Raw genomic sequence first — 19,192 nt, forward strand, 5'->3', positions numbered from 1 at the left:
CTTCTTTTAAAATATCTGAGCAATTATCAAGTATTTATTAGGCATCTACTAATTACTAGGTGCTGGGCAAGGCACCGGAGATATGGGAATAAATGAACAGTTCCTGTCCTCAATATCAACAGGAAGAAAGGTGAGAAATGTTCCCACAAAATAAAAGTTTAAAGTTTAAAATTGTCTTTGAATTGCATTCACCACCCAGCTTCCCCAAACCTACAAGAAATGGGTCATCACTAGTATTTTGTGTATAATGTCTTCTCTTTCCTATGAGATGATAAGGCCCTTGAGGGCAGGGGTTGGGTCTTATTTTACAGCCTTGATCACAGGGTCTTGCACCTGGAGGTGCTTAATGCTTGTTGAGCTGAATAGCAACAATGAATTTTTTAGAATTCATACAATGTCTTTCCCCCACCCCCAAGACGGTCAAATCATGCCTAGGTTATGTATTTCCACATTTCTTTTCACTGAATTCAGCAGAGGCAGAGCCTGGCCAGGGTCACGTGGAGAGGTAGTGACAAAATGAACATAAGTGTCCAGGCTGCTAAGCGATGACATCCTGTCTCTGCTGGTCTTATTTGCAAAAAATAACTGTGAGTGCTTGGTAGTGGCGGAGGGAGGGAGGAGTAGGAGAGAAAAAGGCCCAAATGAGACTGTTTAAACCTTTTTACCTGTGCAAAAAGCGTGACCAGGCTAGCATTGTCTGGGTATTCTATGTGCTTGGAATAAAAGTGATGGAGAGCAGCGATGTCGCTCTGGATCAATTCTCTCTTCTCGTTGTCCAATTTATCCAGATCTAGGGATAAAAACATGCACATGTCATCTGATTGATTATTGAAGACCCTGAGAGTCAGGGACTGGCCTTCCTTATCACCATCAATGGCAAACAGAAGAGAGCTCTAGAACACGGATCTCAGGAAACCTCCCTCCTGACCAGTTACTGATTTCCCTTCTAGCTCATTTTCAGGTTCCCTTTAGGCCAAGAGGTCGATTATCTTTCAGAAAAAGAAAGAGGCTCATTACTTCCATCTCCTCCTCTAACCTGAAGCTCTGTGTGTCCTGCAGGAGCTCACAGTCTCATGGGGGAGACAACATGCAGACAACTATGTACAGACTCTTAGAGACAGCATTAAGCTGGAAATAATCATCACAGGGAAGGCACTAGGATTACAGGAGCCCTTTCACAGCAAGGAAGGTCTCTCCAAAGACCCCCCGAGTCACATAGTCATAGGCTCTTAGACTGAGAACCGGAAGGGGCCTCTTAATACTTAACAAGGTCATTAAACCCAAGCTCCTCGTTTTGTAGGTGAGGAACTAGGGCTGAGAGAGGTTAGGTGATTCACCCAGGGTCACAGAGCCAGTCAAGAGTCTGGGGAAGGATTCAGAGCTAGGCCTTCCTGACTATAGGTCTAATGTTCAATCCATGATCACACCCTGCCTTTCATCAACCTGGCCAATGTTAAGAAACTACACAGTGACTCCCTGATGAAACCTCTTTTGGACATCTGTTAACAACTTAATTTTACAGTGCTAGTACTCCGGTAAAGTTCAAAAACTATTCTGCCTGACAGGAAAGCTGACATATGACAGAATCAGTGCTGTATCATCAATTCTGTAGGCTACCTCTCCTCCTTTTCTATTTCTTAATAATCCTGTTTACTATGGAGAAAGGTTAGCTGGAAGTTATTAAAAACAAGCAAGCAAAAAGCATGCAAGCAAAATCAGGCCTCTCTTCTATTGGTCTGCAATTACATTCATGGATACCATAGTTTCTAGTTCGGAAAAACTTAAGGTATTGGGACTTACGTGACTCAAATTCCTTTACGGCCAACAATTTCTCTGATGGTGTTCTTTCATGGTGTGTTTTCTAGTTAATTGGGAAAGAAAGTATAAAGGTTCAGCTTTTGCCCTAAGTTCAAGATCACAGCTAAAATTTAAAATCAACAGTCAAGACTTATGCTTCAATATCGTCCCTTCTTCCCCCATCGCATGCTTTCAAATGAGGTCACTGTACAGTTAGCTTAGTTGTTTTTATATTGTTGCAAGAGACCTCTGAAGGAGTGGGGTGTGTGTATGATCTGTAAATATTTGTAATGTTAAAAAACAAACTCAAAACAAAAATAAAAATCACATCAATAAAACTTTAAAAATTTTATATAAAAAGAGAGTTTTATCTAATGAGACCAACATTAAGCCTGAACATAGTACTTTAAAAAGTGACCTGGTCTATGCTTTCCTCTCTTTTGTCCCATCCCCTTGGTGCTCACTAAGTGCTGACATCAAAGAAGTCTTGACAGAAGAAGGGAAAGATGAAATAGGAACACACGTCATGTTATTTTCTGAAGGACAGTGAGAAACTAGCACTTAGCATAGCACCTGGATTTAGTAAGTATTTAAGAAATGCTTCCCTGATGCTGACTTGATTTGGCTTTTGGTCATCCAATTAACTATCAAAAGATTATAGATTTAAAAGGAACCTTAATAGTCAAGGTCCAACTTTCTCATTTTGCACAGCAGGAAACTGAGGCACAGAGTGACTTCCCAGGGTTGTACAGTTACTAACTGTGGGGTGGGATTTGAACCCAGGTTTTCCTGACTCCAAGTCTAGTACTATATCTACTCATACCTCTCTAGCCACTTTTTTCCATTGCCCTAACACAAACCTAGTCCAGTTCTATCTGCCCATTTGAGGCTGCATTTGAACTCAAGTCCTCTTGACTCCAGGGCCAGTGTTCTCTCCACTGATCAACTTAGAACACTGCCTAAAGTAAATTCAGATTTCATATTCAAACAGAAACTCTTCTTACATGCAAAATAAAAATAGCTAATAATGGCTAGCATTTATATAGTGCTTTAAGGTTTCCAAAAACTCTTCATAAACAGTATCTCATTTGATCTGCACAATTTCAGGAAATAAAAGTGTTTAGCATTAACAAAAGTACTTATTAGAAGTTTTCAATACAGAGTAGGTGTAATATAAATGCTTATTCCCTTCCTCTTTCCCTCTCCTGTTGTATTCCCCATTTTATAGCTGGGGAAACTGAAGCAAACTGAGGTTGTGGCTTTGAGCGTCTGAGGCTGCATTTGAACTCAAGTCCTCTTGACTCCGGGGCCAGTGTTCTCTCCACTGCACCGTTCAGGTGCCTGCTGCATCCACAAGCCCAGCGTCTATGCCTTCTACCTCTTTTCTCTCACCCCCAGGGTGCCTGCTATAATGCCAGCTAAGGCTTTAAGCATATCAGTGGCTTTCTTCTAAACACTGGGAGAGAACTAACAGATGCTAAGTGGGTTAGGAGGTGGGGAACAAGAATAAATAATAATGTTTCCAAGAATTCAAAAGTAGAGCTCCTCAGCTCACTTGCATCTCCTTCTTGGCCATCCTGACTATTCATCCAATTCAAGGTTGGAGTAGCGCAACAGAAGGCACAGCAAATACGTGGCTTCAACATTTAGCTTCAACCTTCCTGCCCCACCCCACCTCCCCTCCATCCCCCAATGTACAACTGGAATCCTGAAGGCCTGCAGGGACTTTGTGATCCTTAAATTGAAGACTTTTGGCAGATTTTTGAGCTGAGTAACTTTCATTTTAAATACACGGTATTTTTATTACTATTGTAAATCTATCTGAAATGAATGCCTATGATGGTATAGTAACTACTGACAATGGTTTTTAATTGTAACAAATTATTCATTTGTGGAAAAACTTCTAGAAGAGTTTTATTATCAGATATACCCAAGCTTAAGAACAATAACAGCAATAAAATCTGCAGGTGAGCTAATTAAGAGAGCACAAGACCATAATCTGCTTTCCCTAAGAGGATCTGACCACAGCCACCCAAGAAGGAAAAGTCTGAATTCTTTCTTTCTTATATAATACAAAACAATCTTATTAATAATACATAATCTTAAATATCTGTATGCATTACATTGTTATGTATAATACAGAATTATATTTAAGGTATATATAAATATAGGTAATATGGATCATATAGAAATCTGTGTGTGTGTACATACACACACTTTTTTTTAAAAAAGGGACCTTCAGGAAAGGCAATTCCATTACTGCTTTTTCCTTTTAAGTTCTCTGGCTGTCAGAAAGTTCTCCTTCTTAGCTAACCTCTTATTACTAGAGTGTAAGCTCATTTTCTCCTTTTCCTAGCATTGGTGAAAAATAAATTCTACCTTTCAACAGGATCTGTGCACATTCTTAAACACTGTTATTAAGCCTTCCTCCCTAGCACCCATTAGTCTCCCCTTTTCCCAGCATGAAAAAAAACCCCAAAACTAATTCCACTTTTTCAACCCTAACCCGGTTATTTCCCATAAGCTGGTGGAGCCCAGAAGAGGACAGGGCACTCCAGTGAGTTTCTGACCATACTGAATGGAGAATTTGCAGAAAGAAAATCTCAAGAGTTCCAAAATGCTATAGTCCTATTTACACCCTTCATATCATATTTGAGCTGTGGATATGTGCTAATCCTCGTGAATAAATCTGGCTTAGTTGAAAAACAGAAAAATGAGATAGTGGAAAGGGGGAGAAAAGGGGGTTGGCGAAGAGGGGGAGGGGATGAAATTTCACCTTTACAAAGATTTACAGTAAAGTGTCCCTGCCAACAATCTCACCCTAACCAGAAGAGCCTTCAAAGTATTTCTGGTATGCTCCGCCTACCCCACTCCACTGCAATATAAGGACAAGTCATCTGGCCCTTTCCTAAGCAGGACTCATTTTGTCGTTCTGAAATCAGATGCTCATAACGGGCCTAACAAGCAGGGGAGGGCAGAGCAAGAGTGGGGCTGGCGGTTGGTCAGTCACCGTGCATGGGTAGTCAACTTCAGGTACATTAGGAATCTTGAAACAATTGGCAGCCTTGCACAGCACATATGGCTTTTGTCTCCTCACTCTCTTTTCTTCTTTCTCTTTCCTCCCTCATACAGCGCTGGGACTGAGGTTAGGAAGACCTGAGTTGAAATTTACCTCAGAAACGTACTAGCTGTGTGACCCTGGGCAAGTCACTTTGCCTCTGTTTGCCTCCATTTCCTCAACTGTAAAACTGGGATAATAACAGCACCTAAACTTCACAGCATTGTTGTGCAGGATCAAATAATGTTTGTAAGGTGCTTAATACAGTGCCCGGCACACTGTAGATGCTACGTAAATGTTTATTCTCTTGCCTTTCCTCTTCCTTCTTCACCAACTCTTTCTTTTTCTTATCACTTGCACTGTATTTCCCAGCTATACCTCAAGCTTGTCAACACATACACAGTTTGGAACCACTGAGAGTGGGGGTGGGAGGAGGGGTGCTCAAGGTTAGACAAGTGCAGAGTATATTTCTTAAAACTATAACTTTCAGGGCGGCTAGGCAGTGCAGTGAATAGAGCACCAGCCCTGGAGTCAGGAGGACCTGAGTTCAAATCCAACCTCAGACACTTAACACTTACTAGCTGTGTGACCTTGGGCAAATCACTTAGCCCCAAATACCTTGCCTTTCCCCAACTAAAAAAAAAAAAAACTATAACTTTCTTGCTGTCAGGAATAAAAATGCTGAAACGATTTAGAAAAAATACACCCTGGCCTCTGCATCCTCTAAATCACTAATAATATGGGAAATGCAAATCAAAATAATCCCTTTCACCAAGAGTGGGGAACCGATAGCCTTGAGGCCACATGTGGTCCTCTAGGTCAAGTGCTGCCCTGAATTCAGTCAAAGGGCCACACATGAGGACCTAGAGGGTCCCTGCCTCACACCCAATAAAGTGGCAAGGACATCAAAAGACAGTAATCATCAGAGACAGAGAAGTTGTAGAAAGACAGATAAAGTAGTGCAGCTGTGAACTGGTACAATCATTCTGGAAAGCAAGTGGAACTGTGCAAATAAAGTGACTAAAACGTTCATACCATTTGGCTCAGAGATTCCACTGCCAGGCATATAAACTGAGGAGATCATTGACAAAAATAAAGTCTCTGTGTGTACCAAAAAATTTACAGTTGTACTTTCTGTAGTAAGAAAGAACTGGAAACAAAGTAGATTCCCATCGATTAGAAAATAACTCAACAAAGTGTGACACAAAGATATAATGAAATATTAATATGAAAAAAAAATAAACATCATGAATACAGAGAAGAATGGGAAGACTTTCATAAACTGATGCGAAGAAAAGAAAGCAGAACCAACAAGACAATTTTAGAATGACTCCAATAATATACAAATATATGTATATGCATAGATGACATATATATATATACATAACAAACATGTACAGTCAATATCATTTACATATTCCACATTGTTAAATGTATACAGATTTATAATGTATGCAAATATTATATACATCCTATGTGTATGGATAGACAGAAGACTGATGTTACATATACAATCACCACAAAACGACAGAAACGAATGTTGGATAAATTACAAAGACCAAGCTTGGCCACAAGGAAGAGAGATGAGAAGAATACCATGCCTTGCTCCTTTGCAGTGACTGGGATCCACAGGTGTGGAGTATTGCTTATAACATCAGATATTATGTTGATAAGCTTTACTGACTTTCCCCTCCTCTTTTTCATCTTTTTAAAAAGAAATTCTTTGTAATAAGAGATGACTTTCTGGGAGGGAGGAGGCAGAAAGATATGGGGGAAATCTAAGTGATGTAAAAATAAAAGATATCAATTAAAAATTGATTTTTAAGGGAACTTATTGAAGGCTTTGAAAATGACCAGGTGAGCCCTCTTTTTTTGCCCCAGGTCCACTCCATTTGCTTCTACTGTTTTCTTTGTCTGACTACAACAAGGAAGTGACAGAACCCAGAGGGAGGTGGGGGGAAGAGATAGAAGCTTTTCTTGTAAGAGAAGCTACATTAGGAAAGGGAAGCATGGGATGTCTCAAAGGATTCTCAGGAAACCCTGGCACCCCAGGATTCTTACATAATGAGCAAGATTCCTTAATGTACTTGGAGGGTCACTAAATTCCACTGAAATCCTTCCAAGTAATGCTCAGAACAGGACTTTTTTTGCTGTAATCTTGGTCAGGTTTTAGCCATGCACTGACACCCACAGAGATGCTTCCACAGGACAAACAAAACTCTGTACTTGAGCTTTGGCTGTTTTCCCCCTTCAGTGGCCTGATATGGATATAAATAGGAAACTGAGTCAAACAAGTTTTTACAAGAGCGGGGCACAGCAGGTCAGCCACCCTTCTTCCTGACTTATAACAAAGAAAGGGAACAAAATGCTCTAGAACGCAGGTCTTTCCTCACTTGTTTGGCCAGGATCCTTGCAGTCAGCCTCACAGTCTCGGAGGGATTCCAGTTTTCCCCAAACACACACATAGCAGAACACTCCAGCTTGTGCATAGGCCAGTCTTCTTTCTGAAAGGTTAAAGATAGCAATAATCATCAAAAAAAAAAAAAACCAAAAACCACAAAACACTAAAATAAAGTGAAGGAAGAGAGGATGCAGTCAGTTCCCCGAATTAAGGTCAAGTGAAATGTGTTTCCTTTTGGGAACCACGAGGACACTCACAAAACATCTTTTTAAGATAGAAAAGAACTCTAACCTTGAGCTGGTCCTGACAGATGTTTCTGAAATGAGGAAATTTACTTTGTGCTGTTTGCATTCACATCTTGCACATTTCTATGGCAACTTCCCTCAGGAATACAGTTTACTGCTCTCAACAATATACAATCCACTCTCAATTATCCATCTGTTCTGTCATTTCAGTCACGTCCAACTCTTTGTGACCCCATTTGGGGTTATCTCAGCAAAGATACTACAGAGTTTGCCATTTCCTTCTCTAGCTCATTTTACAGATGAGGAAAATGAGGCCAACAGTTAAGTGACTTATCCAGGGCCACACAGCTGGTAAGCATCTGAGGTTGCATTTGAACTCAGTTCTTTCTGACTCTAGGTCTGGGATCCATCCACTGCACCCCCTAGCCACCCCAATTATCTACACCTGTGGGTTATTCAATTTACTAGATTAACCATGAAAAATTTATAGTCCCCAAATATCTTTTCTTTTTTGCTTTTTTTTGGAAAGGGGAAGGTAGGTCACATGACTAGTTTTTGTGTTAAGTGTCTGAGGCCACATTTGAACTCAGGTCCTCCTGACTCCAGGGCCAATGCTCTATTCACTGAGCCACCTAGCCGCCCCATCCAAATATCTTTTCTTTGCTAGTCTGGCAACCCCTTAGACCAGCTCCCCTTACAGCCAATACTCAGACTGTGGTAACTAATTTTAAAGCCCCATGGAGGCCCAACGTAACTAGGAAAGACCCAGCTGAAAAGAAAACAATTCCCTAACCTATACTTAAGGCCATACACTACAATTCCTCCTTAGAGTCTCCACTGTGGTTTGCAAACAGCCCTGGCCTCTAGAAAGCTGTGCCAGCACAGCACCAACGCGAGGAGGCCTTTCCAAAATGGACAGTGACAGATAGAACGTCTGTCATCTGAGCAGCAGCCTGGCTGAGTCTGGAGAGGCTTCTCGCCAGCTGGCTGCAGGAAGAAGAGGTTCTGAGCCACAAAGAGCTCTCAAAGATACCCATTAAGGTGAAAAGAGGCAGCAATCCGCATTGACAGAAGTATCCGCACTATACCTTAAGGACTGGAGTATATATTCTCAAGTCTGAGAGAAATTGAGTTTCACATCATTTAAAAAATATTTAATATCACCGGACCATCGTTCTGGATCAGCTATGTCCCTGTTCTTATCACAATGAGAGACCAACTGGAGACACTTCCTAGGGATTTCCACCATTCTGTAAGGGAACTGGGAACAAGCATTTATTGAGCCCCTACTATGTACCAGGCACAGTGCTAAGTGCTTAACAAATAACATCTCATTGAATAAATAAAGATGTGTGTGAGAGAACTTCCTCCAGACTCCAGAGTCAGAGACAGATGGGAGGGGAAGGAAGGAGAGAGGGTGAGAACACGTGTTAGGACACGGCTCTCCTCATGGTCTGCGCAGCTACGCTTATTTGTGCCATCATGTACATATACCACCAGTGTCTCAGGGAAGCCACATTCAGGAGCGATGCTCTTTTTGCACTTCTTTCCCCCATTATTATTTAAATGAGAAAAAACTCATGGCCTGATTCCTGCCATGAACAAACAGGTCCATCATATTTCTCCTCCTCCTCCTCTTCTCTTTTTTTAAAAGCCATGCACCAGAACCCTAGCACACAGCAGGTGCAGGATAAATGTTTACTGGCTGATTGAAAGATCACTCTGGAATTCACACAATGGAAGTACTTTCTACACTTGCTGTACCACACTCAGATTGGATGGCTTCTCCCAGAACCTCCCCTGAAGGAAAGAACACCCAAACCAACTTATCTTCATTTCTCACAAGGCTTCACTCGAGACTTCTCTACCATGTCCCACACACTGGGTATTTTTATCCCTCCCACAGTCTTTCAGTTCTCTTTTACGAGTTGTGTTCCCCCTTTAGAATGTAAGCTCCCTTAATAGCTGTGTGACCTTGAGCAAGTCACTTAACCCCAATTGCCTTGCCTCTCCCCCCCCCCCCCAAAGAATGTAAGTTCCTTGAGGGCAGGGACTTTCTACATTTTTTTGTACTGTTTGTCCTCAGCAGAGTGTCTGGCACATAGTAAGAGCTTAATAAATGCTTGCTGACTGAGTGTGCTAACACCTGTAATCAAGACAGAAGTACTTAAAATAAGCATTAATCTTAGGGGGAAAGTGTGTGTGCGTGTGTAAAGCACAGTTAGTAGATTGGTTAATTGTTTTTCTCTGCTATGGACTTTATCCATCCAGCTATAGCTATAGCATGCACAAACACAAAGACCAGCTTTAAATGTCAGTGGGCAGAGACAATCCCTGTGGTTATGCTTAGAAATGCCATCTAACCACTGATGAGACAATATGGTGTAGAGGGGAAAAAAATCTCTAAACAAAGTCAAAAGACCTCACTTTCCTGGGTGTGTGACCTAAGGCTTCTGATCCTCAGGGTTCTCCTCTGTAAAATCCAGATAACCAACTGCACTCCAGTAAATAGTGTTGTGAGCAGCAGGGAGAGGAGAGAGGGAGAAAGGGAATAAGGATTTAAGTACCTAATAGGGTATATACCAGGCATTGTGCGTATAGAGCTTTAAAAGTTAAGAGTTTTATAAATTTAAAAGCTATATGAATATTATCTTGTTCAATCCTCACAACGATCCTGGGAGGCAGGGGCTATTACGATGCACATTTTACAGTTGAAGAAACTGAGACACACAGAAGTTAAGTGACTTGCCCAGGGTCACACAGCTAGTAAGTGTCTGAGGCTGAATCTGAACTCAGGTCTTCCTGACTCTAGGCCCAGAGCTCTATCCACTATGGCACCTAGCAGCAAAAAAATAAATAAATAAATAAATAAATAAATAATTTACTTAGGTAAAAGCACTACGTTAATGTGAGGTATGATTCCTTTTTATCACTCATATAGTTGGTTCTAAGACTCTGAACACCCATGAGAGAAGGCAGCTATGAATCCATTTCTGTCCCATTATCACGGGATTAAGGAAAACTGAGTTATGCGGGATGTAACTAAAATGGCAGTCACTTTTAGGATACTTGGATGGGAAAGGGGTTAGGCAGGAACACCGGGAACCTCAGGCTTGGGTCCTGGTACTGGGTAGAAGGGGACAGTGGAAGGAGAACAAGATTTTGAGTCTGAAGACTTGGGACTAAATCCAGACTGCCATTTTCTACCAGTGGGACTTCAGGGAAGTTACCCAGTACTTCTGGGTTTCCCTTTTCTCATCTGTAAAACAACAAAAGGGCTATACCCTATGACCTTTCTAAGTCTCTAACAACTCTAAATCTACATTCCCATGGGTGGATCCAGACTTTAGCCTTTTAAAGTGAGTATTAGAATTTTTGTATTTGTATTATAGTATTTTTGTCTAAACAGTCTTCACTGTCTACTTGGGAATCTTGATTGCCTCTTTACAACTTAAAATCAGAGGGACTATTAGTGGTAGCAACAGTTAAATAAAAATTGGGTTCTCACAAAAGAGAACCTAAATTATGAAATCAGTTCCAGATTTCCAAAAAAAATCATATAGACTACACATAGAAACTTCAAGCTCTCCAAATAAACCCAGACTCTGTCAACTTCTCCCTGGTATTTAATGGTTATAAATAGGGTAATATTTATGCACAAGGTTCCTTAAGGATATTCTAGAAGACAGAACACACCAAACTAGGTCTTCTAACTCTAAGATCAGTATTTTTCCATGGTGATAAGTTGCTTCCTATGCCCCTTTGGTGCCAATTTTTTTTTTTGGTCCAGAACTTGTGATTCCACTAATGAAGAGAACCTCCAGTAGGGAAACTCCCTCCACCAGTGCACAGTCTCTTTTCTCCAAATGCCTACTGGATATCTCCAGCTGGATGTTTCATAAACATCTTAAGCTCAACTTGTCTTAACACTGAACTCATTTCCATTCCTTCTACGCCCTCCCCTCTTCCTGATTTTCCTATTACTACCAAGGATGAGGAAGTCACCATCCTTTTAGTCACTCAGGCTTGTACCAGCCTCAACTCCTCAGTCTCTCATCCCTCACATTCAATTTGTTGCCCAGTTCTGTTGATACTCTCTCCACAACGTCTCTCTTGTTCTGACACTGCTGCCAACCTGGTGCAGGCCCTCATCCCCTCACACCTGAATTACTGCAAGAGCCTGCTGCTTGGTCTCCCTGCATCACTACAGGCCAACCTTTACTCCGCTGTCAAACTCACCTTCCCAAAGTTCAAGTCTGACCATGTCAGCCCTGGTCCCTACCCCCTGCCGTAAGCCCCGCTGGCTCCCCATCACCTATGATCAAACATAAAATCCTCCATTTGGCATTCAAAGTCCTTCATAACCCAGCCCCCTCCGCCTCCCTTTCCAGTTTTCTTACACCTTCTTTGTATCCACAGCACCTAGCACAGAGCCTAGCTTAATCATTACTTGGGACAGCCAGGTAGTACAATGGAAAGGGCCTCGAGTCAGGAAGACTCACCCCCAAATAAAGCCTTAGCTTTACTAGCTGTGTGACCCTGGGCAAGTCACTTCACCCTGCTTGCCTCAGTTTTTTCATCTATAAAAGGAGCTGGAGAAGAAAATGGCAAAACACTCTGGTATCTTTGCCAAGAAAACCCCAAATGGGGTCTTGGAGAGACTGAATGATACCACCACTAAACAACAATCATTACTTGTTGACTAACAATAAAGATCAGCAATTTGTCTATAATTTCTATTTTTTTTTTTTTTTTGCTTTTTGGAGGGGGAAAGGTAGGGCAATTGGGGTTACGTGACTTGCCCAAGGTCACAAAGCTAGTGTGGTGTTAAGTGTCTGAGGTTGGATTTGAACTCAGGTCCTCCTGACTCCAGGGTCGGTGCTCACTGAACCACCTAGTTGCCCCCTATAATTTCTATTTTAAGAGAGCTGCCTGGGACACGGAGGACTAAAGTAACTTGCCCGTGAACATACAAGCTAGTGGATGACAGTCACAAAACCACAGAATTTAGGAGTTGGAAGGGACGAGTGATCATCCAGCCTTTACTTGACAACATCCACTGAGGGGGAACCCACCACTTCTAGTGAGCCAGCTTTACTTATTGGAAAGTTTTGCTGGCATCTAGCCTAAACCTGCCTCTCTGAAACTTTTACCCACTGCTTTTGGTTCTGCCCTGTAGGGCCAAATGGAACAAGTCTAGTCCATTCTTCACATGTGACTCTTTAGATATCTGAAGACATCTGTTATTTCCCCCTCCCCTGAGTCTTCCTTTCTTCAAACTAAAGATGCCCAGTAACTTCAATCAATCCCCATAAGACAAGGATTCAAGATCTTTCATGGTTCTAGTTGCCCTTCTCTGGACGCTCTAGCCTATCCACGTCCTTAAACGACAGCTCCCAGAATTGAACATAAAAATCCAGATGAATTCTGACAAGGACAGAGTACATACAAAACCAGACCATTAACAGCTACTCTTTGAGACTGACCATTAGACCAATTTTAAATCCATCTGTTTGTATTATCGTCTAATTTCCATCTTCTCCAGTAAAAAGAATGAGATAATTTTATTCAAAGATTTTCTATAATCCGGATATCCAAGCATTCCCTTCATCTACTACTTTAATAATCCTGTCAACAAAGGAAATGAGGTTAGTCTGGCACAATTTTCCCTTGATGAAGCCAGGCTGGCTTTTTGTGATTAATGTTTCTCTTCTTAGATGTTCACCAATGATCTCCTTAATGCTCTTTTCTAGAAATTTCCCTAGGAATCAGTCAATCTAACTAACTGGCGTAGAGTTTGTTCTTTTTTTTTTTAATTGGAACAATATTTGCTCTTTTCCAAACCTATTGTCTATATTTCATTTTTCTATGACCCTTCAATAAAACAATTCCTCAGCATTTACATTCCTAGGATATAGTTCATCTGGACAAGCTGACCTGAATTCATCAAGGGCAGCAAAGTGCTCTCCTGATCTCTCTTTACTTATCCTGGGTATCAACTCCCCATCAGTGATTTTTGTGTTGTCATTTCCAGGATAAATATCAGTCTCCTCTGTGGAGAAAACAGAACTCAAATATGAAAGCTTTGCTTTCTCTCTGTTGTCAGCCCTAAGCGAAGATCCTATCCCTTCTTTGACCTACGTTTTTCTTCCAATAGTGCTAAACAAACAAAACCTATACCCTTTTTGTGATTCTTGGCTTCCCTCACAAGACTCAGCTCATTCTAAGCTCTAGAATTTCGGACGCTCTTTTTACAGGACTATGCTACAATCTTATACTTCTGTTACCTAGCCTGGTTCCCATCCTCAGTACATTTTAAGAAAAATATCTAAGTTGGTTGATGAGTTCCCTGTGCACCCACATGGGCCTATTTAGCACATCCTTCTTTTCTTCCCCAATGGAATTATTTCCCTTTATGTCTTTAGAATTTTCTTGAGTATGTCCTATCCATCCCTCCTGGACTAACTTCCCCTAGAGCATTTTAAGCCATAGGTTCCCAGGTATCTTTCCTCTGAACTCTTTGAAATCTGCTTTCCCAAAATCCTGTGTTCATCATCAGCCTCTACCCAGAATTTCTCTCCTTCTCTATTACAAAGTCAAGGATGGAAATGTCTGAGGTGAGACTTGAACCTAGATCGATATGAGACCAAGGCCACCTCTCTCTATTATACCACACTGCCTATGTCAAGCATGTGGTATCTTTTTTTTTTTTTTTTTGGAGAGCAGTTGGAGTTAAGTGACTCGCCAAGGTCACATGGCTAGTTTTTGTGTTAAGTGTCTGAGGCCGGACTGAACTCAGGTCCTCCTGCTTCCAGGGCCGGTGCTCTATTCACTGCGCCATCTAGTCGTTCCTATCATGTGGTATCTGAAAAAGAACAGCTTTTCACAGATTTTAACTTATCTATTTGGTTATTAAATTAGGGTGATTCTTTGGAAAGCAAATCCCAATTCTGAGGCATGTCCTAAAATAAATATTCCTCCACAGTGACTATCCTAGCATGCCACATATTCAGATTAGCCAGCCACATGCTATCTATGGGTAAATTTGGTTACCTTCAAATAGAGGCTGGATGGTCACTTATTGGACTATAGAGAGGTTCCTTTTCAAATGAGGGTTACATTAGACAGTCTCTGAGATCTCTTTCAACTCCAAGATTCTGTGATGCTATTACGCAAAGGAGGATAAGCTCTAACACAGTGACATTTTAAAAAGAAACAGCCAATCAGAGTTAAAAAATCAGAACTACAGTCTTGTTCAGTTTGCAACTGTGTGCTATTCATCTGAAAGATTCAAATGGTCTTCAAAATATTCTTTTCCTCACTATTCTCTGTTCCTGAGCCTCTCAGACATTCAGATCCAAGATCCCGATGTTGAAATCTGATGATGGATGATCCTAACAGTTAGCTTCCAATCCCCACCCCTCTCTCCCCACACCTCCTCAAATAGGAAGGACTTAGTATTATTGAATACAGAATGCAGCACAGGTCCTTGGCTTAAGTTTTGTGCCAAGACACTCTGCAGAGTTAAATAACTCCGTGACAAATATAACCAAGAGCAGAGGGAGAGAGAAATGACAAGATATGCACAAGGGAGATGAAGATCTGTTTTTAGCTGAAGCCTGAAATGAGAGTGTTATGATAAAGCACAGAGGTGGAGAACAGGTGGTTGGTTCCAGCTCGCTGAAGAGAAACAGGCTCTTCTGGCAACTTTGGGGGTCCAGGGAAAGAGTAAAAGAGGGAGTGAGAACAAGTAAAGGAGAGGAGAGGAAGTTAGGGGAGAATCTGAGGCAGGAGCCAAATTATCTATAAATATTTATTTAATGCCTCTTGCATAATGCATGTGGCAGGCTTGTGGGTGTGGGAAGTGGAAAGGAAGAAGGGTGGAAGACAGGGAAGGAGCCATAAAAGAAGTATTAACCATAGCCCCTGACTCTGGAGAGCTTGAAGTTTTCCGTAATGACAGATTATTCCCTAATGATCAGAGGTGGCATGGATTAGAGCATTGGACATAGGAGTCAGGAAAACTCAAGTCCAAATCTTGCCTCTGATATGTGACTAGATAAGTGACCCTAAGCAAGTCACTTACCCTTTTAAGCCTCAGTTTCCCCATCTATAAAATGGAGATAATGTACATGTGTGTATGTATGCATATATATGTATGTGTGCATAAACGTGTGTGTTGAAGTACTAACACATACCTTAGTGCTCTTCTTATAGTAGGTGTCTGTCAAATTGATAGACATACACATATATGTATGGTGATTTCATCAACTCACATGGATTAAAATTTCATTTCTATGCTGATGATTCTATTTATTGAGCACTAACCTCTCTCTTGACTTCTAGTCTTCCATCTCCAACTGCCTACTGGACATCTCAAAATGGATGTCTCATGCACACCTGTCAAAAACTGGATTGTGGGGAATCTTTCCCCCAAAATCTTCCCCTTCTAACTTCCCTATTACTGTAGAGGATACTACCATACTCTCATTCTTTCTCACTTGCCATATCCAATCTGTTGTCAAGTGATATCAATTCTAATTTTGCAACATCTCCTGCACATGCCCCCTTCTCTTCTCAGACACTGCCAGCATCCTGGTACAGACTCACCACCCCATGCCTAGATATGGCAAAAGTCTGCTAGTTGGTATGCCTGAATCAAGTCTTCCCCACTCCTGTCCATCCTCTGCTCCCCTTCCTAAAGTGAAGTTCTAACCATGTCACCTCTTATTCAATAACTCCAGTGTTCCAATATGAATTCCTCTGTTATGGTGTTAAACATCCTTCATCATCTGCCTCTCTCCTCCCTCTCCAGTCTTCTTATACCTTATTGACCCTCCACGTACTCTATATCCAGGGATACTCCTCTCCTTGACGTTCTTCTCACAAGACATGCCATCTTCTGACTCTGACCATTTTGGGTTTCTTTCCTTCTTATACTTAATATTTTATCTGTTTTAATCAGTCAAGATTTTCATTCTCAATACCACTACCACCTTGTTCCAGTATCCCTCGAAAACATGAGAAAAACACTGCCTATTTCAAATATGTATAGACAATCAGAAGAAAACTCCACGATGGCCCCGTCCAAAAAGAAAATGTTTGTTTCAATCTGCCCATCAGGAAGTGGGTGGCATGTTTCATTATTAATTCTCTGGAATTCTGGTTGGTTATCACACCAACAAAAGTTCAGAACAATAGTATTCCATCATAATAATATACCAGAACTAGCTCATCCATTCCCTAATTTATGGGCATTCCCTTCAGATCCCCATACTTTGACACATCAAAAAGAACTATAAATATTTTTGTACATTCATAAGAGTTTGGGGTTGTTTTTTTTTGGGGGGGGGGTTGTTTTTTTGCTTAGGACTAATGCTTTCCTTAATCCACCTACTCTCTTAATTTTCCTTCTGTCATTTTCCCTTTCCTTCTTATTTCCTTGTTGAGCGAAATGTAAATTTCTATACCCAACTGTGTGAGTGTGCATGTGCATGTGGTCTTTCTTCTTTTGACCAATTAAGATGAGAGTGAGGTTCAGCCATCAGTCACTCCACCCAACTGCCTCCTCCCTGTTTGTACAGATGTCTACTTGTGTACCTTAATTATATGAGATAATTTTCCCTAATCTTCCTTTCCCTTCCCCCAGCATATCCCTCTTTTCTCTCTCTCTCTTTTTTAAACATCATCTAGACATAACATAACCACTCCCAGGCCTTGTCCAACTGGACTCCTTCTAAGAACTTTGATGATGATAGTGCTCAGAGAAGATTCACGTATCAACTCCCCATATTTTAATATAAGCAATTTATCCTTGTTTAGTCTTTTATCATTGTTCACAGATGTTTACATTTTGGTTTCTTTTCACTCTTTTGAACTTCAAAGTTCCTCCATAGTTTTGATCTTTTCAATAGGAATGCTTAGAAATCCCCTAGTTTAATAAAGGTCCATTTTTTCTCCTGAACCATTATAATTAGTTTTTCTGAGCAAGTTATTCTTAGTTGGAAGTCCATATTCTTTGCCTTCTAGGATATCATAGTACAGGGTCTCCATTCTTTATAGTGCTGGCTGCTAAATCATGTCTGATCCTGACTGTGGCTCCTCGGCACTTGAATTCTTTCTTTCTTGCTGCTTGTGGCATTTTTTTTCTTTAACCTGGAAATCCTGGACCCTAACCATGATGTTCCTAGGAGTTTTCATTTTGAGGTTTCTTCCAGGAAGTGACCAGTGGATTATTATCTGGTTCTAAGAAATCTGGGTATTTTCCTTTTAAGATTTCTTGAAATATGAAGTCTAGGGTCTTTTTTTATTCATGGCTTTCAGATAGTCCCATGATTCTTAATTTCTTTTTCCTCAATCTGTTTTCCAGGTCATTTGTTTTGCCATGAGATGCCTTACATTTTCTTCTATTTTTTCTTTCAGCCTTTAGACTTCAATATTCTTTTTACCTCAAGGAGTCATTGCCTTCTACATAGTCCATTCTAATATTCTGGGAATTAGTTGTTTGGGCAAAGTTTTGCACATCTTGTGCCAAGTTATTATCTTTTCATTTTTTGTTCTATGGTTCTCATTTCTTTTCCATTTTCTCCTCAAATATTTTAATTCATTTGTAAAACCATTTTTAAAATGTAAACTCCTTGCTTTTTATTTTCCAGGACTTCCGTGTGCATTTGTGTCCTTCTCTGAGAGACTGTATATTTTGGGAGTCATTCTCTTCTTCTGTGTTTTGTGTCTCAAGTGTCCCTGCCACCATAACAGCTCATTTTGGTGGGATTCTTTTTGTGTTTGTCCATTCTTCTAGCAACATCTTCCCCTTCTGGAAGGAACGTTAGACCCTGTTGCTGCTTTTCTGTACAGGTATTGAGGGTTGTTATTTGAGGATCTCAGGGACAGGCTGGGGACCTGTAAGTTTTCAGTGTTCCCCAAGCAGTCTGGTCCAGGGAAAAGTCTGATTGCTATTCCTCTGGTTTGAGTTCTGCAAGTTGCTGACCTGGGTTTGGGGCTGAGCAATAGTAGACTTTTGCTAGACTCTGACCCTATCAGTCAGCTGGAAAGCTTTGTTAGTTCATAGTGGTAGAGTTGCAAGTTCCCTTTTAGTTTGGGATTCCTGCTTGGGTTATTCCTCTGCAGTCTGGGTAAGATGCTGGAAATGAGACCCTGCTATGGATCTGACATCTAAGCCATGCCACTGTTGCTGGCTTCTGAATGACCTCCTTTTTCAGTTCAATGCCCAGGGTGCCTTCTCAGTCTGCTATGGATTTGTGACTCAGGACTGGGTAGTGGGTGACAAAGCTGTCAGTTTGCACCTGTCCACCTTGTAGAGTATTGCAGTATGGGCCTGAGGATGTCCCAGTAAGAGTTTGGGACCTTTTCTTGCCTTGGTGCAAGCCTTTCCCTGGACACAAGAGTGCTCAGAGTAAAGCCTGCTCCTGGCCAAGCTTAGTCTCTAATGTCTGTGGGCCTTTCTGTCTGTCTCCCAATGCCAAGTTGAGCTAGACAAAGGCTTCACTGTGACTTTTTCTGAATTCTCTATCACAATTCAGTCTGATACATTTTCTAGATATATTTGGAGGAGTCTGTGCACAGGAGCTCACCAAACTGCTTCCTAATAGTCTTCAATCTTGGCTCCCCCTCCCATACTCCATTTTCAATGGCTGTCTCCCATCCTTAGAAATCTGTCTTTCCTCTACC

The 19,192-nt window shown here is 41.2% G+C and overlaps 1 protein-coding gene across 1 annotated transcript in view; it reads right to left on the minus strand.

Moving 5' to 3' along the window:
- SMYD2 (SET and MYND domain containing 2) overlaps positions 1–19,192 on the minus strand; it is an 82,840-nt gene that overhangs the window by 25,031 nt on the left and 38,617 nt on the right. The window contains exons 3-5 of the mRNA XM_069066065.1: positions 7,249–7,359; positions 1,801–1,861; positions 666–790 (exon numbers count right to left, since the gene is read on the minus strand). Of these exons, the coding sequence (XP_068922166.1) occupies positions 666–790; positions 1,801–1,861; positions 7,249–7,359 (297 nt within the window). The remainder of the gene's footprint in view (positions 1–665; positions 791–1,800; positions 1,862–7,248; positions 7,360–19,192) is intronic.

The sequence above is a fragment of the Petaurus breviceps genome, unplaced genomic scaffold (genome assembly GCF_028583685.1).
Source record: "Petaurus breviceps papuanus isolate PSGF00001 unplaced genomic scaffold, PetGlider_PUasm1.0 90702, whole genome shotgun sequence".
Classification (NCBI taxonomy): Eukaryota; Metazoa; Chordata; class Mammalia; order Diprotodontia; family Petauridae; genus Petaurus; species Petaurus breviceps.